The following is an 18,764-nucleotide window of genomic DNA, read 5'->3' on the forward strand; positions in this document are numbered from 1 at the left end:
AGCCATCCTGGAGGTGAGCACTGGCACCTCCCTGGGGTCCTTCCACACCTGCCTTGTGTCCCAGGTGAAGCCCATGGCCCGTGGAGGAAAACCTAGTTCTATGTCCCTGGGAAAACAACATAAGGAATGAGAAGAAATGTTCTGCTTAATTGGCCTATGAACTCTCACAACCTGTTTTTCTGTTCTTTTCTTTTTTATAAGCGTCTGTCAAAACTGTCTCCGGCTGTCACCACCAGCAGCCGTCAGGCCTGGACATGCCTTCCAACACTCCCACTACCCTGTTTATAAACGTTCCTGCAAACTGGTCTCGGGTCACCCTAAAAGCTAAAACAGGTTGTTGTTTTATGTCAGCCTGAAGGAATTTAGAGACTTTATCTACAAATTCAAGACAGAATAAAGCCTAGGGCTAACTGTTAACCTGTCACATAAAAAGAGACATCCAGGTTTATTCTCTTCCCTAATAATTCTACCCTTCAAATATCAGTCAGTGACAGTAAGGGGAAGGATGGAGAGAGAGGGAATAAAGACACAGTGGACACAGTGAAAGGGAATCCAGGTCCTTGGATGGAGATGTGGTTTTGAAGTTGGGTCTGTAAGCTTAGGAGGAGTATCTGTTTACTCCCTTCTTTCTCAAAGTTAGTTTACTGAACCTACAAGAATTGGGACCTGAGTACAGATGACCTACTTGAAGTAGTGCATTTGAGGGGTTTAGGCTCCATACTAGATTTAAGATATGTGATGATTAAAAGCAGCCAATAACAGTAAGACAGTATTGGCTGATCTCACACTGAGCAAACATATTACCTAAGGGGCAACAATGATTCAATTGACCGGGTTTCTCACTAAAAAACCACGAGAGCAAAAAGGGGATGTGTATATCTTCAAAGCGCTGAAAGAAAAAACAGTGTCAACCTACGATTCTATATTTACTGAAAATGTCCATCAGTAAGACATTAAAATAAAGACATTCTCAGATAAAGAAAAAACAAGAGAATTCATTGCCAGCAGACATGTTCTAGAACAATTGCTAAAGGGAGTTCAGCAGACAGAAGGGAAGTGATTCCACAAGGAAGCCTGAAACATCAGGAATGAAGGGAGCAACAGAAATGGTACTATCGAGGTCAATATCAGAGACTTTGCTTTTCCTGTTGAGTTATTTAACCCATATTTGACAGTTAAAAGACAAAATTATAACATTGTCTGATGGAATTTTCAATGCATATAGATGTAAGACAAGAGTAATAAGAGGCGTGGGGTGGTAAAGATTCCAATATGGTGGTAAGATTTCCACACTCCACTTAAGTGGTAAAATACTGATTTTAAGTAAACTGTGAGAAGTTAAGCCTCTACATTGTAATCCCTAGAGCAATAAGTAAAAACTGCACAAGGAGATAAATAATAATTAAAAGGACTAAAAATAATTAAATAACCTAGCAAAAGGCAGGAATGAGGAAACAGAAGAATGAAACAAGAACGAGAAAAGAAATAGAATACAAATAATAAAATGGTAGGACTAAATCTAAAATACCACTAATTACATTAAATATAAATATTCTATATTATGATATTAGTAAAAATAAAAAGATGAAAAGAGATATGTTCTACAAACACAAACCAAAGAAAGCTAAGTGTCAATATCAGAGTAGACTTCACAGCAAAGAAAATAGTCAGAAATAAAGAAAAACTATGTAATGATAAAAGGGTCAGTTAATCAAGAAGCCAAAACAATCCTATATGTGTATGCACCTAAAAATAGAGCTTCAAAATACAAGAAGCATGCCAGGTGGGAGGACCGCTTGAGCCCAGGAGTTACAGACCAGCCTAGGCAATACAGCAAGACCCCTTCTCTGCAAAAAATTAAAAAATTAGCCAGGTATGGTGGTACACGCCTATAGCCCTCGCTACTTGGGAGGCTGAGGGAGGAGGATCCCTTGAGTCCAGCAGCTCAGGCTGCAGTGAGCTATGATTGTACCACACTGTACTCCAGCCTGGGCAACAGAGCAAGACCTCATCTCTTTAAAAAAATAAAATAAAATAAAATAATAATAAAAGCAAAAACTGGCAAAACTAAATGGAAAAATAAACCAATCTGCAAATCTAGTTAGATTTTCCACAGTCATCTCTTGTTCATAAATAGAATTAGTAGAAAACCAGCTGGGATGTAGATGAACTAAACAATCCATACATCAACTGTATCCAATTGACATTTATAAAATAGTATACAAAACGACAGCAAATTATAACTACTTTTAAAGTGCAAATGTAACATTCACCAAGATAGACTATGTACTAGATCATAAAACAAACCTTAACAAAAGTAAAAGAATTAAAATCATACCAAGTATGGAATATAATGGAATTAAACTATAAATAACAGAAAGATAAAAGAACAATCTCCAAATTCATGAAAATGAAGCAACACATTTCTAAATAATGGTTCAAAAAAGAAGTTTCAGGGGGAATTAGAAAGTATTTTGAAATGAAACAACATGAAAACACAGCATATCAAAATGGGTGGGGAGGCCAGGCGTGGTGGCTCATGCCTGTAATCCCAGTACTTTGGGAGGCCGAGGCAGGCTGATCACCTGATGTCAGGAGTTCGAGACCACCTTGGCCAACATGGTGAAACCCTGTCTCTACTAAAAATACAAAAATTAGCTGGGCATGGTGGCATGCACCTGTAATCCCAGCTACTTGGGAGGCTGAGACAGGAGGATTGCTTGAACCCAGGAGGCGGAGGTTGCAGTGAGGTGAGATCACACCACTGCACCCCAGCCTAGGTGACAGAGCAAGACTCCATCTCAAAAAAAAAAAAAAAAAAAAAAGTGTGGGATGCAGCTAAAGCAGTGTTGAGCATTGAAATGCTTAGACTAGAAGAGAAGAAAGTTCTCAACAAAATAATCTAAGCTGAACCCTTAAGAAACTAGAAAAAGAGAGGAAAATAAACCCAAAGCAAGAAGAAGGGAGGAAACAGAAAAACAATATGATTATAAATGTAGAAGAAAATCAACAATATTCAACATCCATTCATGATAACAACTCTCAACAAACTAGGAACAGAAAGAAACTAGCTCAGCCTTATACAGAGTATCTACAAAAATCCTACAACTAACATCATCTAAAGGAAAAACTGAATGCTTGCCTCCTAAGGTGGCAAATAGGCAAGGATGTCACCTTCCCCGCTCCTATTTAATATCACACTAGAAATCCTAGTCAGTGCAATAACGCAAGAACAAAAAACAGAAAGGAAGAAACAAAACAGTCATCCTTCAAAGACAACATGGAAATCCCAAGGAATTTTTAAAATAAAATAAAAAATTTAAAGCCTCCTAGAACCAATAAGTAAATTCAGAAATATCAGAGGCTACATGGTCAACACACAGAAATCAAGCATATTTCCCTATACCAATAATGGACAATGAAAAACCAAAATTATAAAAAACACCATTTGTCATAGCTTCCCCCAAAATGAAATAATTAATATTACCATATTTAGTAAATAAAAGTGTAAGATATCCCATTAAATTCAAAATTCAGATAAAGAATGACTAATTTTTTAGTGTAAGCATGTCCCAAGTATTGCATGGGACATACTTATTCTAAAAAAAATTACTCATTTTTTTTTCTTTTTAATTGAGATTGAGTCTCACCATTTTGTCCAGGCTGGGCTCAAAGAAGATCTAAGGAGATGAAAGAAAAACAGTCATGCTTATGAACTAGAAGACACAGCATAGTAGAGTTGTCATTCTCCCAAAATTGATGTATAAATTTTATACAATTCCAGTAGCTACATTCCAGCAGACTTTTAAAAATAGATATAGACAAGCTGATTTTAAAATATATCTGGGAAAGCAAGGGAACTAAAATAGCTAAAGCAATGTTGAAAAAGAAGAATGAAGTTGGAGGAATCACACTGCCTGATTCAAAGACTTATAAACCTACAGTAAACACACAATCCAGTAATGGTGAAGGGACAGACACATAGATCAATGGAACAGAAGAGAGCATTCAGAAACAGACCCACATAAATGGCCAACTGACTTTTTTAAAAGGTGCAAAAGCAATTCAGTGGAGAAGGCAATCTTTTCAGCAAACAGAACAGTAGACCATCCATATGCAAAATAAATGAACCTTGACCTACACTTCATACTTTACACAAAAATTAACTCAAAAATGATGAGGATCATTCCATGGGAACCATTCCATGGTGACTATTATGGCCTACCAATTATAACTTTATATATTCTGGTTCTTGAATTATATACATCCTAAAAGTCAACCATCAAGAAAATGGCCGAGTAACGTGAATGAAAAGATATTTACTCTGTGTGTTCAAGTTTGTAGTTTGTTCATTCATTTGTTAAAACACTTTCTGAATGCCTATTATGGGTTAGGTAGAAGAATAAGACACAATCTGTACCCCCAAATTTTCCTACAGATGTCTTGCCATGAGGCATTGCCCATCTGAACACTCAGAGAGCACAGAGGGTTTTCAAGACCAGAGGGATCACCAAGACCTTAGAGTCAGACAACCTAGAGAAATAACACAGCTCTGTCTTGTCCAGGTCAGAATATTAAATCCAGTAACAACAACAACAAATACAGAAATATTCATTTGGTGATATTTATTCAATAAATATGTATTGGGCCAAGCTGTGTCCTAGGTGCTATGGATACAGTTATGAGCAAAACAAAGTACATATCTTAAGGGTTTACATTTTGGGGCAGGGGCAGGTGGGGCAATCCAGAGAGAGACAAACATTGGCCCATAATTAATAAAGAAAACAAACGGGGAAGATAGGGAGGGACTGGGGCAGGAGACTGGAAGGAAACTAAGCAGTGTGGTAAGGTAAGGCACCTCTTATCTTACCAGTGTGTGATGGTAAAGTCCTGAGGCTCAAGGCCTGGGGTGGCCAAATGGAAAAAATGCCAAATGCAAAAAAATGATGAAAAACAAAACAAAAACCAGGCACAGATAGAAGAAATGCCAGTTCAGCCAGCTTGGAGTCAGTATAGCACGGTGGACTAAGCCCATTTCCTGCAGTGTAATGGGTAAGAAAAATTGAGCACTTGCCTTTCTGACCAGAGAGAAGAGACTCCATTTTAGCAGTGTGATGCAATGCAGAGACAAAAATGGTTGAAAGATTTTTTAAAATAACCACAGCAGTGGAGGTAAAAGCCTTAACTTTAGGGTCAGAGGAAGTCCGAGGTGCCCAGGGCACATCCCTGCTGTGATGACCCTAGGATGTGAGTAGGACTCATGGTGCTGGGTGCGGAGGACCAGAAAGGGGATCTTATTTCATTCTTATTTATTTTTTATTTTTATCTTCATTTTTTTTTAAGAGACAGGTGTTTTGCTCTGTCACCCAGGCTAGAATGCAATGGCACGATCGTAGCTCACTGGAGCCCCAAACTCTTGGGCTCAAGTAAATTATTCTGCTTCAGCCTCCCAAGTAGCTGGGACCACAGATGTGCGCCATCACAGATGGCTAATGTTTTAAAATTTTTTTGTAAAGACGAGGTCTCGCTATGTTGCCCAGGCTTGTCTTGAACTTGTGGCCTCAAATGATGCTCCCACCTCCGCCTTCCAAAGTGCTGAGATTACAGGTGTAAGCCACTGTGTCTAGCCTTCAGGGAGGGAATCTTTAGCTTTCTGCATCTGGATGGCAGTCCCCATCGATGGCATCCCCATCAGCAGGGGCTGAATGGACGGTGGATGAGAATCACTCATGCTCATATGTATTATGCTTGGTTCTCTGTGTCTTCAAGTTTGTAGTTTGTTCATTCATTTGTTCAAACGCTTGCTGAGCACCTATTATGGCTTAGGTAGATGAATAAGATGCAATCTGTGCCCTCAAGGATGTTATTAGGCTTATGACAATGTGACACAAATTCTGTTATCACAGACATGGGGTTACAGGAACAAGGAGAAGTGAAGAGTGCTCCGAGACACCAGCACTGTGGAAGGGTGCATTATTCAGGGTTATCCAGAGAAATAACCCATAGATTATATATATAAATACATATATAAAGAGATTTATTATAAGGAATTGGCTCACACAGTCGTGAAGACTGAAGTCCCAAGATCTGCCATCAGGAAGCGGGAGACCCAGTTCCAGTCTGAGTCCAAAGGCCTGAAAAGCAAGAGAGCTGATGGTGTAAGTTCTAGTCCAAGTTCGACAGCGGGAGACTGCGGTTCCAGCTCCAGAAGAGTCCGGCAGAGAGGGTGAATTGTCCCTTCCCTCGCCTTGTGTTCTATTCAGGCCGGCAGCAGATAGGCCGGCAGCAGATTGGCCGAGGCCCACACACCCACTGGGGAGGGCCATCTGCCTTGCTCCACCCACCCATTCAAATGCTCCTGGTCCAAAAGCACCCTCATAGACAAACCTAGGATATGTGGGCACTCCGCGCCCCAGTCAAGCTGACACCTAAAATTCCGCCTCACGAGTGGGCAGGAAGAGGAGCATCTGTAAAGCAAACTGGGAAGGAGCGGCTGGGGGAAGAGAGGGAGAATCAGGAGGAGGTGTCGTGAGGAAAGGGAGAGAGAGGGAGCGCTGCAGCCAGGAAGGAATGGCCGCTCTCGAATCCTCCGAGAAGGCGAGCGGGACAGGGACAGAGGCGGACGCTGGGTTCAGTTATGAGCTGATGGGTGACCGGGCCGTGCTGATGGGGGCAGAATGCAGATGGCAGCGGGCTGTGAAGTGGACGCACCCAAGTTCTTGCTAGAAATTGAGTGGCACAGGAAGGAAGCACAGAGAAGAGGGAGGAAGCCCCCCAGGAAGAGAGCTTTTGTCTGTTTCTTTCTCACGGGAGACGTGAGACAGTAAGTGCTGATGGGAGGACCCAATGGGGAATAAGAAAAGCTGGAGCAGAGAGAGGAGAAGGGCCCCTCAGTATGCCCAAGCCTGGGACAGGCAGGGCCACCTCTGCCTTCCTCACGATTTAGAAAGGGGAAAGGACAGAGAGAAACACAGGGGAAGCTGTGGGATTTGATAGTGGGAGCCCAAGGACATTCTTGTCTGGCCAATTGTCATTGTCCCTGTGTCCCACATGAACCAGGGCAGCTCCCACACTGGCGCCACTTCCCAGCAGTGCGATGTCAGGCAAGCAAGCAATTCAGCCTCTCTCTGCCTCTGTTTCTCCAGCTCAAATATGGAGCTAATGATACCAACCTCAGCAGGTCCTTGTGAGGATTGGTTGAAATGCTGAATTTAAGAATGTTTGCTACTGCATCTAGTAATTATTATCGTTAGCACTATTATTAGTTTAATTATCCTTCCTTGTTAAGAATCAATTATAAACCATTCTTTCAGTCTTCCTGTTTTTTTTCTTTTGTAGAACCAAAAAAGGCATGGAAAATCTTTCCTGGTTGTCATCGCCTCAGCCTGGAGGGTCAGCTAGTGCCTGTCCATCTCTGCAGGGCAGCTGCCTCTCACTAGGAGGAGAATGCTGGGTTTTGCACCTGGGAAGTCTCAGAAAGTGGGACATTCGTTGGCTAAGTAGAAAGCTGAGCAGATCCCAGCTCTCTCTCTGTTAAGTGCCCAAGCACACATAGAACTACACACGTGGTATCTCAGCAGTAAGGCCTGACAGCAAGGCAAGGGGGGACAGGCGGGAGGTGAGTCATGATCCTGCGTGTGCTTTGGTGCTCATTCTGACCCGCGCACAGAGATGGAAGCTGTGATACAGGAGGCTGTGTCAGCGCCATCCCAGCTCTGCAAGTACATCCAAATTCCAGGTTCCCGCCTCACCTCTCTGGTCTACCTAAGAGTTCACAGCGCAGTTGCAGTGCTCTGGGTTCCTGCCTGCTTCATGGTACCAGCCCATGCCCTTCTGTGATCCACACGCGTCCGGGACCTCATGCCCAGCCCCCAAGACATCCAGTGCAGAGGCAAAGCCAATGAATCACCCTGCTGTCATACCTGCCTTCCCATTTTCAAAGATCCTTTTCTAAAAATACTATCAATGAATGCACTGTGGCATGGAAACAGAAGACAGCCGACTTAAAAACTGAATCTCCGGGCTTGGAACTTCCCCTAAATCATATTCTGGCAAAACATCTACAAAGCCCAAACACATTCTTGACCTTTGAAGAAAATGTCAGTGTGGAGCAAAGGCCTGTGTTCTGACCCCACCCAGCTACAAGAATTTCCTCCCTCCTGCCCGCACATCTTCAAAGAGTCCCTGAGATTCCAGGCTGGTTGCTACTTCCCCAGGGGAGCATTGCATGCATCTTTTCCATGTCCTGGAGGTCCAGAGGGGCTCTATAAAGTGGCCCCAACCCAGCAGCATCTGGGGCTGTGCTCCTGTTCTGTGCTCTAGGGGAAATGGAAGCAGGAGTCAGATTTGTCTTGGAGGATTCCTATTCATCAGCAGGAGTTCTGAGTTACATGCCGAAAAGCAGACTACATTTTTTGCATTGCAGATTGCTTCTGAAAAACACCATTCTAGAAAGGGGGATCATACATCCCAGTTTGCCTAAGACAGTTCTGGTTTACAGCTATTATTCCTGTATACGTATTAATAGCACCTCTTTTACTCTCAAAAGCATCCCACTTTGGCAATAAAATTCCACTTCCCAGTCCTAGTCTTCCCATGACTGGATGGTGGCTGTTAAAGCCTTGGCCTCTAGAAGCGCCCCGGCAACTGGCACTTAGCTTATCCCTGAATTGTCTGCTGGAGTGAAGCTTAATTAAGATCTTGTTAATTTGGGGAGAAAGAATCAAGGACATTTGGCAGCACACCCCTCACTTTATGTCACCCCTAAGTGAGATCCCCAGCCAGCTTCAGGGGGGCATTTTCCTGTCACCAGCCTTCTTGGTTCTCAGGAGCAGAGTTATCCTGTAGCAAGAAATGTTCACATCAGAGGTTTCCAACTTGCAAAGAGCAGAGTCCGAGGAAGTGGGGAGACCCCCCTTGCTCACCCTCCCCTACTAACTGGCCAAAGCCTTCCTGGCCACCACAGGACCTCAGAGTGCATCTCTGGCCTTTCAAAGACAGTGTTATCTACTGTCCATAAACAGCGACCAAGAAACTCAAAAAGAAGAACCAGAACAGCCCAATGCCTGCACAGAGCAGTGCTCAATTAATACTTGTTGACTGATTGACTAATACATACATGAATGAAAGAACAACAAAATTGACAAATATCTGGCCCTCTGTGTGAGCTGAGAGGAAGCACATCATTCTAACACAGCACCTGAGAGCATTCTCACACCCAGAGCTCAAGGAAAATCAACACGCAAGGAAAAAATTCAGGGAGGGAGGCACCAGCCACCAACTCCCCTGGGGTGGCGGGTGAGCATGTGGAGAGGCCACAGCTGTGCACAGCTGGGTCTCTGTTGCTCAGCTTCTGGGAACCGGCAGGTGCACGTGGCTGTCCTCAAGGTTTTGCTCCACCTCCTGTGCCTCATTCCAGTTCCCTTGAGGGAGAGAACTGAGGACACTTCTGTATCCCTGAGCCTGGAGGAATTATAATAAGATGCCATCTCCGAAGAGAAGGGAGAGGGGCCAAGACCCTCACTGGGGAGCAACCTTGCTCCTCTCTCCAACCTTCTATGGCTCACACTTACCAACTTTGCTCTTCTGTGGTCTCTTTTTCCCAAGATCCTGTTACAAATACAACATAGGCTTAAAAGCAAAAGGCATTAGCAGAGATCATTTGGGTCACTTCTTAATGATACGAAGATACCATTTGGTGAGTTTTCTACACGGGGCTGTTGCTCAGTGTTGGCAGTGCACAGTGCTCTTAGGGACATTTTTGAATGTAAGCCAAAAGTGTTTTTGAATATGCTCAATTCACCAAAAGATATAATTTTATGTATTAATAACATAGCTTCAAATATATAAAGCAAAAAAATGACAAAACTAAAATGATAAATAGACAAACCCATGAAGATTTGGACAACCCAATTTATCCCTTTGGAAAAGAGTGGCATTATGTTTAAAATTATGGATATGGAAATCCAGAACTTCCAATTCTAGGTGCAGACTATAGAGAAACTTGAGCACGTGTGCACAGTGACTCACCCTCAGAAATATTCATCACAGCCTTGTCCACTGCTAACAACCCATTCCACAGCCAATTTTCCATTTACAGGGAAGTGAATAAGTAGTTGTGGCAGATTCATACAAGAAAATGCTATACCGCAATGAAAACTCAGTGAACTTAAGCCACACATATAGATGCATCTCAAAAAGCAATGCTGAAGGAAAGAAGCAAGATAAAAGCATCCAGGCCGGGCACGGTGGCTCACGCTTGTAATCCCAACACTTTGGGAGGCCAAGGTGGGTGGATTATTTGAGGTCAGGAGTTCGAGATCAGCCTGGCCAACATGGTGAAACCCCACCTCTACTAAAAATACAAAAATTAGCCAGGCATGGTGGCGGGCGTCTATAATCCCAGCTTCTCGGGAGTCTGAGGCAGGAGAATTGCTTGAACCCAGGAGGTGGACGTTATAATGAGCCAAGATCGCGCCACTGCACTCCAGCCTGGGAGATAGAGTGAGACTCCATCTCAAAAAAAAAAAAAAAAAAAAAAAAAAAAAGAATCCATAGAGTATGATTCCGTTTCTATAGAGCTGAAAAACAGCCAAAGCTAAAGTGCATTGTTTAAGAATACATACATAAGCGATCAGACTATAAAGGAAAGAAAAGAGATGACCATCCTAAAAGCTAGGAGGATGATGACTCTGCAAGGAGGAAGGGTTTGGCCGGGGAGACACACCCAGGGGCTTCCAGGGTGCAAGTTCTAGTCTAGTTCCTGACCTAAGGAGTATTACCCAGGTGTCCACATCATAATTCTTCATTCAACTGGACACACACTTTTACGCAAGTTTATGTATGTGAGGCGTATTTACCAATAAAAACAAAGTTATCAAAAATGTGGGAAAGGCTGGGGCTGATGGGGTCGAGTGCCCCTGGCTGGGACTGTCCTACCCAGAGAAGCTCTGCCTCTCTTCTCTCCCTCCACCTGCTGAGAGGCAAGGGAGCCTCCGGTCTCCCCATCTATGGGGGTCTCCCCTACCCCCGGGTGTTCTGGGTAGCAGCTGGTCCAGACCTGCCATGTCTCAGGTCCTGGGGTGAAGGCTCCCAGCCCCTGGCTCTTCCTGGTGGGCAGCTCCTTCCCAGATAGGCTTTTCCTCCCACGGAAAGATGTATGTGTGGGCTTGGGGGAACAGCCACGTGACTTGGTCCTGGGCCCCCAACCTGCCCAGTAAAGAGGCATTCTCAACACGGTCCACATTAGCTTATCAGGATCCAGAGCAGACATTTGCCTTGACCTCCATGTCTTGAGGACATCAAGGGGAGAGAGGGCTGTATCAGGGCAAGATTCAGACACTCAGGCTCTTCAAACCTGTGGCATCGTCTGTTCCCAAAGCCCAGTCCCAAAGGTGGAGGCAAACAGGGCAAAATATTAGAGCCAGGCCTTTGGGGTAAAATCCCCCGACCATGCTCCTTCCATTCCTCAGCCAGAACTATTTGGTCCCTAAAAGTGAGCTGGAGCTGAGGCATTTCCCGTCCACCCGGGGGTCCCAGCCATGTTCCTAGGCTTCCAGGAAACACTTTTTCTCCAGATAGATTGCTGACACCTGTACATAAAATAGACTCCCATAAACAGGCATTTTCCAAAAGCTTTTAAACCGCAGAGCGTTTACTTAAAGCCTGAGAAAATAAGCCTTAGGCTCATTTTCCTCCAACAAGGAGCTCAGCTGCTGCATTCCCCAACAGTGACTGCCAAAATTGGGCAGGAGAGCCCCAGGGCGCAGGCCCGTGCTCTCTGACGCTCTGCAGGCCCGGCCACAGGCTCCCCAGAGCTCCCTGGCCCGAGTCAGGTCTGCCCCGGAGACTAACAAAAAGCAGGCTTCGGCCAGGCGCGGTGGCTAATGCCTGTAACCCTAGCACTTTGGGAGCTACTCAGGAGGCTGAGGCAGAAAAATTGCTTGAACCCGGGAGGCGGAGCTTGCAGTGAGCCAAGATCGCACCACCGCACTCCAGCCTGGGCGACAGAGCGAGACGCCGTCTCCAAAAAAAAAAAAAAAAAAAAAAAGCAGGCTTCGCATCTCCTTACTCTGCTCTCCTCACTAGAGGGAAAAGAAAGCCACAGGGCAGAAGACAGGAAGGAGACAGCGCCCAACACTTCTCAAGTCGGGAAAATGGCTTTTAACAGTGAAATCAAGCTCTGCTTTCTCTTGTGGAAGTAAATGGAGCTAACTCCACCTTCAACTTCCGTGTAGGAGAGGTGGCCAGGCCTGTGTCCAGCGGGGTGCAGCTAGCTGGGCCCAACAGTGGGGAGGCGGGTCCCTCTCCCCAGTCACCACTAGGGCCTCCCTCCTCCCTGATAACATCCTCCCTGCGCCCCATTTCGTCCCTCCTGCCTTTCCATTCCAGCTACTGCAAAGGGCGAGGACTGTGGGTCTCACCTCCTTTCCTTCCCGCCTCCTCCAGCCCTGCAGCCCCCTTCTGTCTGCATGGTCCTTGGAAGCTTCTGTCTCCAGGGCACCTTTTGGGGTTGGATGCTCCCACCCACACTCCGCACCTGGACAGTCTCCCACTGTCCTTTCCAGGAGGTCCTGGACCCTACACTGGTCCTTCTCTGTTCCCTTTGTGACTTTTTGCTTCCACTCTTGCCCCGCTCCAGTCAGTTCTCCATACTGCATCCTGGGTGACCTTTGAAAATAAAACAGACCTGACCTGGCCAGTCTCCTCCGCAGAACACCCCAGGGTTCTCCATGGCTTTCAGGATGACAGCCAAAGTCCTCGCCAGGATCCCCAAGGCCTGAGCCATCTGCCCTGCAGTCTCCTTGCTCTCAACCCTGCTCTTGACCTCCCATCGGCCCCTCCAGGCAGGCTAACCCCTGGCTCTTCCTGAAATGCATCAGCCCAGGCCCAACTCGGGGCTTCCCCTCAGAGGTCCTTCTGCCCCATATCTCGGCCTAGCTCCCCAGCCCTCACTTGATTTCCATCTCTGCTCCAATGCTTCCTCGTTAGAGAGATGGTCACCACATCAGCCTCTTCACCCGTCACCGTCTCTCCACCTACCTGCACAGGGCATCCACGTGCATGATGCAGTGTATCACATATGACGGAGTACACATTTGTCTGCTGCGGGCTCCTTCCCTAGAATGGAAATCCTAAGAGGGCAGGGGCCTTGTTGATTTCATTCATTTCTGCATTCCCAGAACGTAGAATACCAACACATAGCAGACACCCAATAAAATAGGCATCGGATGAATGAATCAATCATAAAAAAATTATATAAATAGTTTAAACATTTTATTTTAACTTAAAACACACATATGGAAATTCACTTGCCAGTATTTTGAGTGGGGCCAAAGCCTTTCTTTGAGTGTGGTGCCTCCACTAGGGAGCTTGCCTCCTTTTTTGCATAAATTCCACCTAGAAATCATTCGCCACAATTTCAAATGTTAATGTCTTTTTTTTTTTTTTTTTTTTGAGATGGAGTCTCACTCTGTCGACCAGGCTGGAGCGCAGTGGCATGATCTTGGCTCACTGCAACTTCCACCTCCTGGGTTCAAGCGATTCTCCTGCCTCAGCCTCCCGAGTAGTTGGGATCACAGGTATGCGCCACCACACCCGGCTAATTTTTGTATTTTTAGTAGAGATGGGGTTTCACCATATTGGCCAGGCTGGTTTCGAACTCCTGATCTTGTGATCCGTCTGCCTTAGTCTCCCAAAGTGCTGGGATTACAGGCGTGAGCCACTGTGCCCAGCCCAAATGTTAATTTCTTTAAAGAAGCATCATAAGATCTTAAAGACTCATGAAAAGCAATTTCAGCACAGAGGCCTTCCTTATTTTTATTATATTCCCCTAATCTTCCGTACACTTAATTGAAAGCAAATGTTTAAGTCAATTTGCCCTTAGTGAGTCTTTCTAAATCATTCAACTTAGTTTTCAAGAAACAACTTTCTTTTTGTGCTCATTATATTGGTTTATATAATTTGCTTACATAATCTGTAATTAAATGACTGAATCACAATAACATGTATTACAGGCATAAGCTGATGTAGGGACAAACACCACTCAACTCAAAAGCGTGCAGCTGAGCAGGAAAACTGCCTGTGGTCACTGGGCCATGGGGATCTGCTGGCACATTTGCTCCATGAGTCAGCTTAGAAGAGGTTGGATGACAGAGCTGGTTCTGTAGTATGCAAATCCTGGATACAGGCACACGCTCATTCTGATGCGGACTGGTATGCCACCCACAGAAAAGAATAGGAAAAGCAAAATTAGAGCGCGAAATGCGACAAGGATCCAAACAAGAAATTTCCCTCAGCCTTTCCCAGCCAAGGAAAATTCCTGCATGAGAAGGAACTGAAGTAAATATAAGGAAGGAAGGAACTGAAGTAAATATAAGGAAGGAACTGAAGTAAATATAAGGAGGGAAGGAACTGAAGTAAATATAAGGAGGGAAGGAACTGAAGTAAATATAAGGAAGGGACTGAAGTAAATATAAGGAAGGAAGGAACTGAAGTAAATATAAGGAAGGAAGGAACTGAAGTAAATATAAGAGCCACAGTGAATGTCGGGTTTCTAGACATAGAATTGGCCTGTATCATTAGTAAGCTGAACTTGGTTTTCATTTTTTTTTTTTTTTCTGTCCCCCAGGCTGGAGTGCAGTGGCATGATCTCGGCTCACTGCAACCTCCGCCTCCTGGGTTCAAGCAATTTTCCTGCCTCAGCCTCCCAAGTAGCTGAGATTACAGGCATGCACCACCACACCCGGGTAATTTTTGTATTTTTAGTAGAGATGGGGTTTCGCCATGTTGCCGAGGCTGGGCTGGAACTGCTGACCTCAGGTGATCCGCCCACCTCGGCCTCCCAAAGTGCTGGGATTACAGGTGTGAGCCACCTCACCTGGCCTGGTTTTCATTCTTGAGTAAGAATGACTGTAATGTCATTCTCAATTTCTTTGTGGTCCTTTCAATCCTGCACAAATTAATACCTCCAGGTATTTTTACAAACAGGCTTCTGAACCCAGAGTGAGTCCTCACTTTTAATTCTTGTTTTCCTGACTTAGTAACTTTATCCAGCCCAGGTGTCACCATCATGGGTTCTTCTGTTCATTTGTCCATCAGACCCCCATGGAAAACACTGGCCCACCTGTGGATCTCAACAACGCTCCCTCCTGTCTCTCAAGGACACCCTCTTCTAAGGTCTTCACTGCTGGGGTCCTGACCTTCACACACACATTTGCCACAGGGCATTGTCATTGTCATCATCATCCTCCCTCCGTCCCTCCCAGATGCACGGGCTCCAGAAGCCCGGCAACTCCTCCCTGCTGCACCCTGGTCAGACAGGCAAGGGCGGGATCAGGTCGCAGGTGCTAAAGGCAAAGCCAAATGTTCATGATCCTGCAGACATTTTAGTTACAGCCTTCAAGGCCACAATGCCCCCTGGAACGAAACAGGTGACGGTCAAGGCCAAGTCCCTTCCTCTTGGGCATGCACATGAAAACTTGTGACACCTGCCTTTCATCCAAGCCCAGCTAAGGCTCACAGCACCCCGCTTTCTGGCACACTAGCAAGTTGTTTTGTAAGATGCAGATTTGGGCGGGGCCTATTGTTTGGACTCACAGTATGGGATCCATTTCTAAATGGCCTGATGATAGCAGAACCACAAAACCAAGAGTGAAGGGATCACTGGAAAGCGTCAATCACTCTAAGGGGGAAAAGGTTTTCCAGGCCTGAGAGTTGTGACTAACTTGAATGAAGCTCCTGACATGACATAACGTGACCGTGGTGGGCAGAAAGGGGGACGGACAGGGAGACCCGGAGCACATGGAAAGTGTTGCCCTAGCAGCAAACCCCGGATCTGCCCATGTGGACTCCGTTCGTGGGTGAGAAAGGACCCCCATGGGAGCAAAGGAGCACCCAGCCTGCCTGAAGGGCACACCCCCTTTATGGGCCGTCAAACCAGATGCCAGATAACATGCAAACCATACAACCACTTCCTCTGCTCTGTCATTGTGATCATCTTCCTTTGGAGTCTGCTTTAAGAGAATATGCTGTTCAGGCCAATGCAAATACTTAGTCTGTGGGACAGCTATATTTTTCATGATAAATTACCAAGATGACATTCACTCTCAGCATGAATTACCTCGAGGGCTCTGATGAGATGCTTTCTGGACTAGGCAGTGCAAAAGCCAGACCCCAGACCTTTGTAACCCCCACCCCCAGGGTAAATACCTCTGCGAGACTTCATGAAGGCTGGCCAGCTAGTCCCAGCTGAGGATCCGCGGCAGTGCTGCTCAGCCCTGGCTGTGCACAACATCCGTGCGTAAGAGGATGTGGACACCCAGCCTCACCCCAGCCCAGTTAAAATCAGAGTCTTTAAGAAGTGAGCCGGAACAACAGCTTTTCTTAAAAGCTTCCCAGAAGATTCTAGTGAGCAGCAAAAGTCGAGAACCATGGGCTTAGTGTACCTAACGGATGGAGCCCTCAGATGCTGGAACCTATGTGAACAGTCTTCGGTTTTGTATTAGGCTAATAAGCACTTGTAACATTATTAGTTACCATATACTGAGGGCCTAATATGTGCTAAGCACTGTTATATACTTCCACATTCAGTATGTGAAGACATAAAAACAACTCTGTACAGTGGCTATTGTTACCCCATTTCAAAATGTTTTATTTTAAGAAAACAGGCTCAGAAAGATTAAGTAACTTGAAACAAAATTTGCACAGCTGATTAAGCAGAGAAACTAGTATCTAAATCCAGCCTCCGATTCCAAAAGTCTAAACTTTTCCACTATGTGTGTTGTCTTTTAGCCTTTAATAATTGCAGAAACTATGAGTGAGATGTTGCGATCAGTACTACATCTTCCTAAACTTTCATCCGTAGGAAATCCGGATTGGGAAGCCTGCTCCTCCAGAGGCTATCAGCGTGTGGACACCTGCCTGTGCTTAAGAGGTCCAATCATTTATTATCGTAATCTAATTTTGTAGAACATCAAACTAGAGAATAATTTCGGGCTAAATTGCATTTGTGTTTTAATCAAGAGGCCGACGTTATTGATTATGTAATAAGCCATTCTCTCTGTTTGTTTTCATCCTTAAGAAAACAATAACTTCTTCATTAAACTCACTCTGACCCTATTTTGGAGACTTATTGCTGTGCCTGAATCCGACAAGACTCATGCATAGAAAAGCAGAATTAGATGCATAAAATACCAAGAGAGAGAGAGAACCTCTAATTGCAAAAGTAATTCCTGAGGTACAAAGAATCTACGGCATCACCCCGAAAGCACTTGCGGGGAGAAGCCTCCCTTCTCTCCTCACACCCCCAAGTGGATGACCCTGTGACTGAGTCATTAGAGGGCTGGCCAAGTGAGCTCCTGATTCCATCACTGCTGGAGACTGAAGAGCTTGGCTGAATTATCCAGACACGCTTCGTGTGGAACCCTGTGAAAGTCCTACATTGCTTATGAAGTTACCATCCTGTTATAAACTGAAGAAGGAGCCCTCAGCAGTCAATGACGAACAGTGTTGAGGGAAGGTGTCATCTGTCATATCAGTGCAGTGAGAGTCCTCATAAAAACACAGCTGGACATTTTCCTCAGCTTTACAAATCATCTTTCCATCTTGGTGCTCCTGGGGTTCTCCTCCACTGAACCTTGAAATGCTATTCCCTAGGAGCAATTGAGAAATCCAATGTTTAGCACTGTTTTTCAAGTGTCATAGGAGGTTCATAAAGATGTGCTGAGTTAAAGAGATGGGGGAAGGAAGTGCTATAACCTCAGCACCTCGGTAGGGATTTTTTATACCTTCAGTGCATTCATCTTACATAAATCTCACAATTCCCAAACAAGGAAATTGAGTTCCAGAGAGTACACAGCTAATAAGTGATGTGGCCAATTTTCAATTCAGCTCTAACCTCAGCCTCATATGATTTCTCTGTACCACTTAAGAGTATCCCAAGAGAGGACCTCTTGTCTCTCCATAATGACAGGCCCAACCTTCGACCACTCCTCTCCCCGTGTAAGGTCTTGGGTTTGGCCCCTCCAGAGTCAATTTGACATTCAGCAAATATCCGTTCTGTTTTAGGGCACTGTGCCACATATCTCTGGGGCTGCCAGAGATATGCCCCAGTGTGGCCTGCCCTCAAGGAGGCTGAGCTCCATAGAGCAGCCCGGCTAGCCAAGCGCCAAGCCCAGCAGATCATGGGCGAGGGAAGAAAGCAACAGCTGCATCTCTGGCATGACAGAGAGGCCTCGAAGTATGCATAGAACCTGAATACATGGAAACGAGGGCAGGGAAATGGCACGCTCTAAGGCTCGGCAAGCAGAAGAGCTTGGGCAGTCTGTGCAGGCTCTACACTCCGAGCCTGGGTTCTCCTGGGTCCAGATCCTAGCTTCACCACTTTGTTAACAAGTAAGTTAACCCCTCCACACCTCTATGGACTCATCTATGAAATAAGAACCGATTCTGTCTAACTGCAAGGTGCAGGCCCTTTCCTCTATACCACTTACGAAAGCCTGGAGTTAAGGTGTACCCGCAAGAGTGCGCACTGTTGTTGTGAGGGTAAGACGAGATCATTCACATTCAGTGACAAGCCTGATTCCTGGCACTCAGAAAGCTCTCCATCAATATGCTATTATTTTGACTATTTGGGGGTACATCAAGCAGTCCAATTTGACCGGAGGATAGAACATGTGTAGAAGTAACTGCCCATCTCCAGCATGTAGCATGTCACTTGGTACATGTTGGGTGCTCGCTGTAACACAGTCTCTTAACCTCTGGAG

At 45.3% G+C, this 18,764-nt stretch overlaps 1 protein-coding gene across 1 annotated transcript in view; it reads right to left on the reverse strand.

Moving 5' to 3' along the window:
* Positions 1-16,625: 16,625 nt before the first annotated feature.
* The window catches only part of USP12 (ubiquitin specific peptidase 12), a 126,240-nt gene continuing 124,101 nt past the window's right edge, over positions 16,626-18,764 (reverse strand). Inside the window, exon 8 of the mRNA XM_009426769.4 lies at positions 16,626-17,651. Within this exon, the coding sequence (XP_009425044.1) occupies positions 17,645-17,651 (7 nt within the window). The 3' untranslated portion in view covers positions 16,626-17,644. The remainder of the gene's footprint in view (positions 17,652-18,764) is intronic.

Source organism: Pan troglodytes, chromosome 14, assembly GCF_028858775.2.
Source record: "Pan troglodytes isolate AG18354 chromosome 14, NHGRI_mPanTro3-v2.0_pri, whole genome shotgun sequence".
Taxonomy (NCBI): Eukaryota; Metazoa; Chordata; class Mammalia; order Primates; family Hominidae; genus Pan; species Pan troglodytes.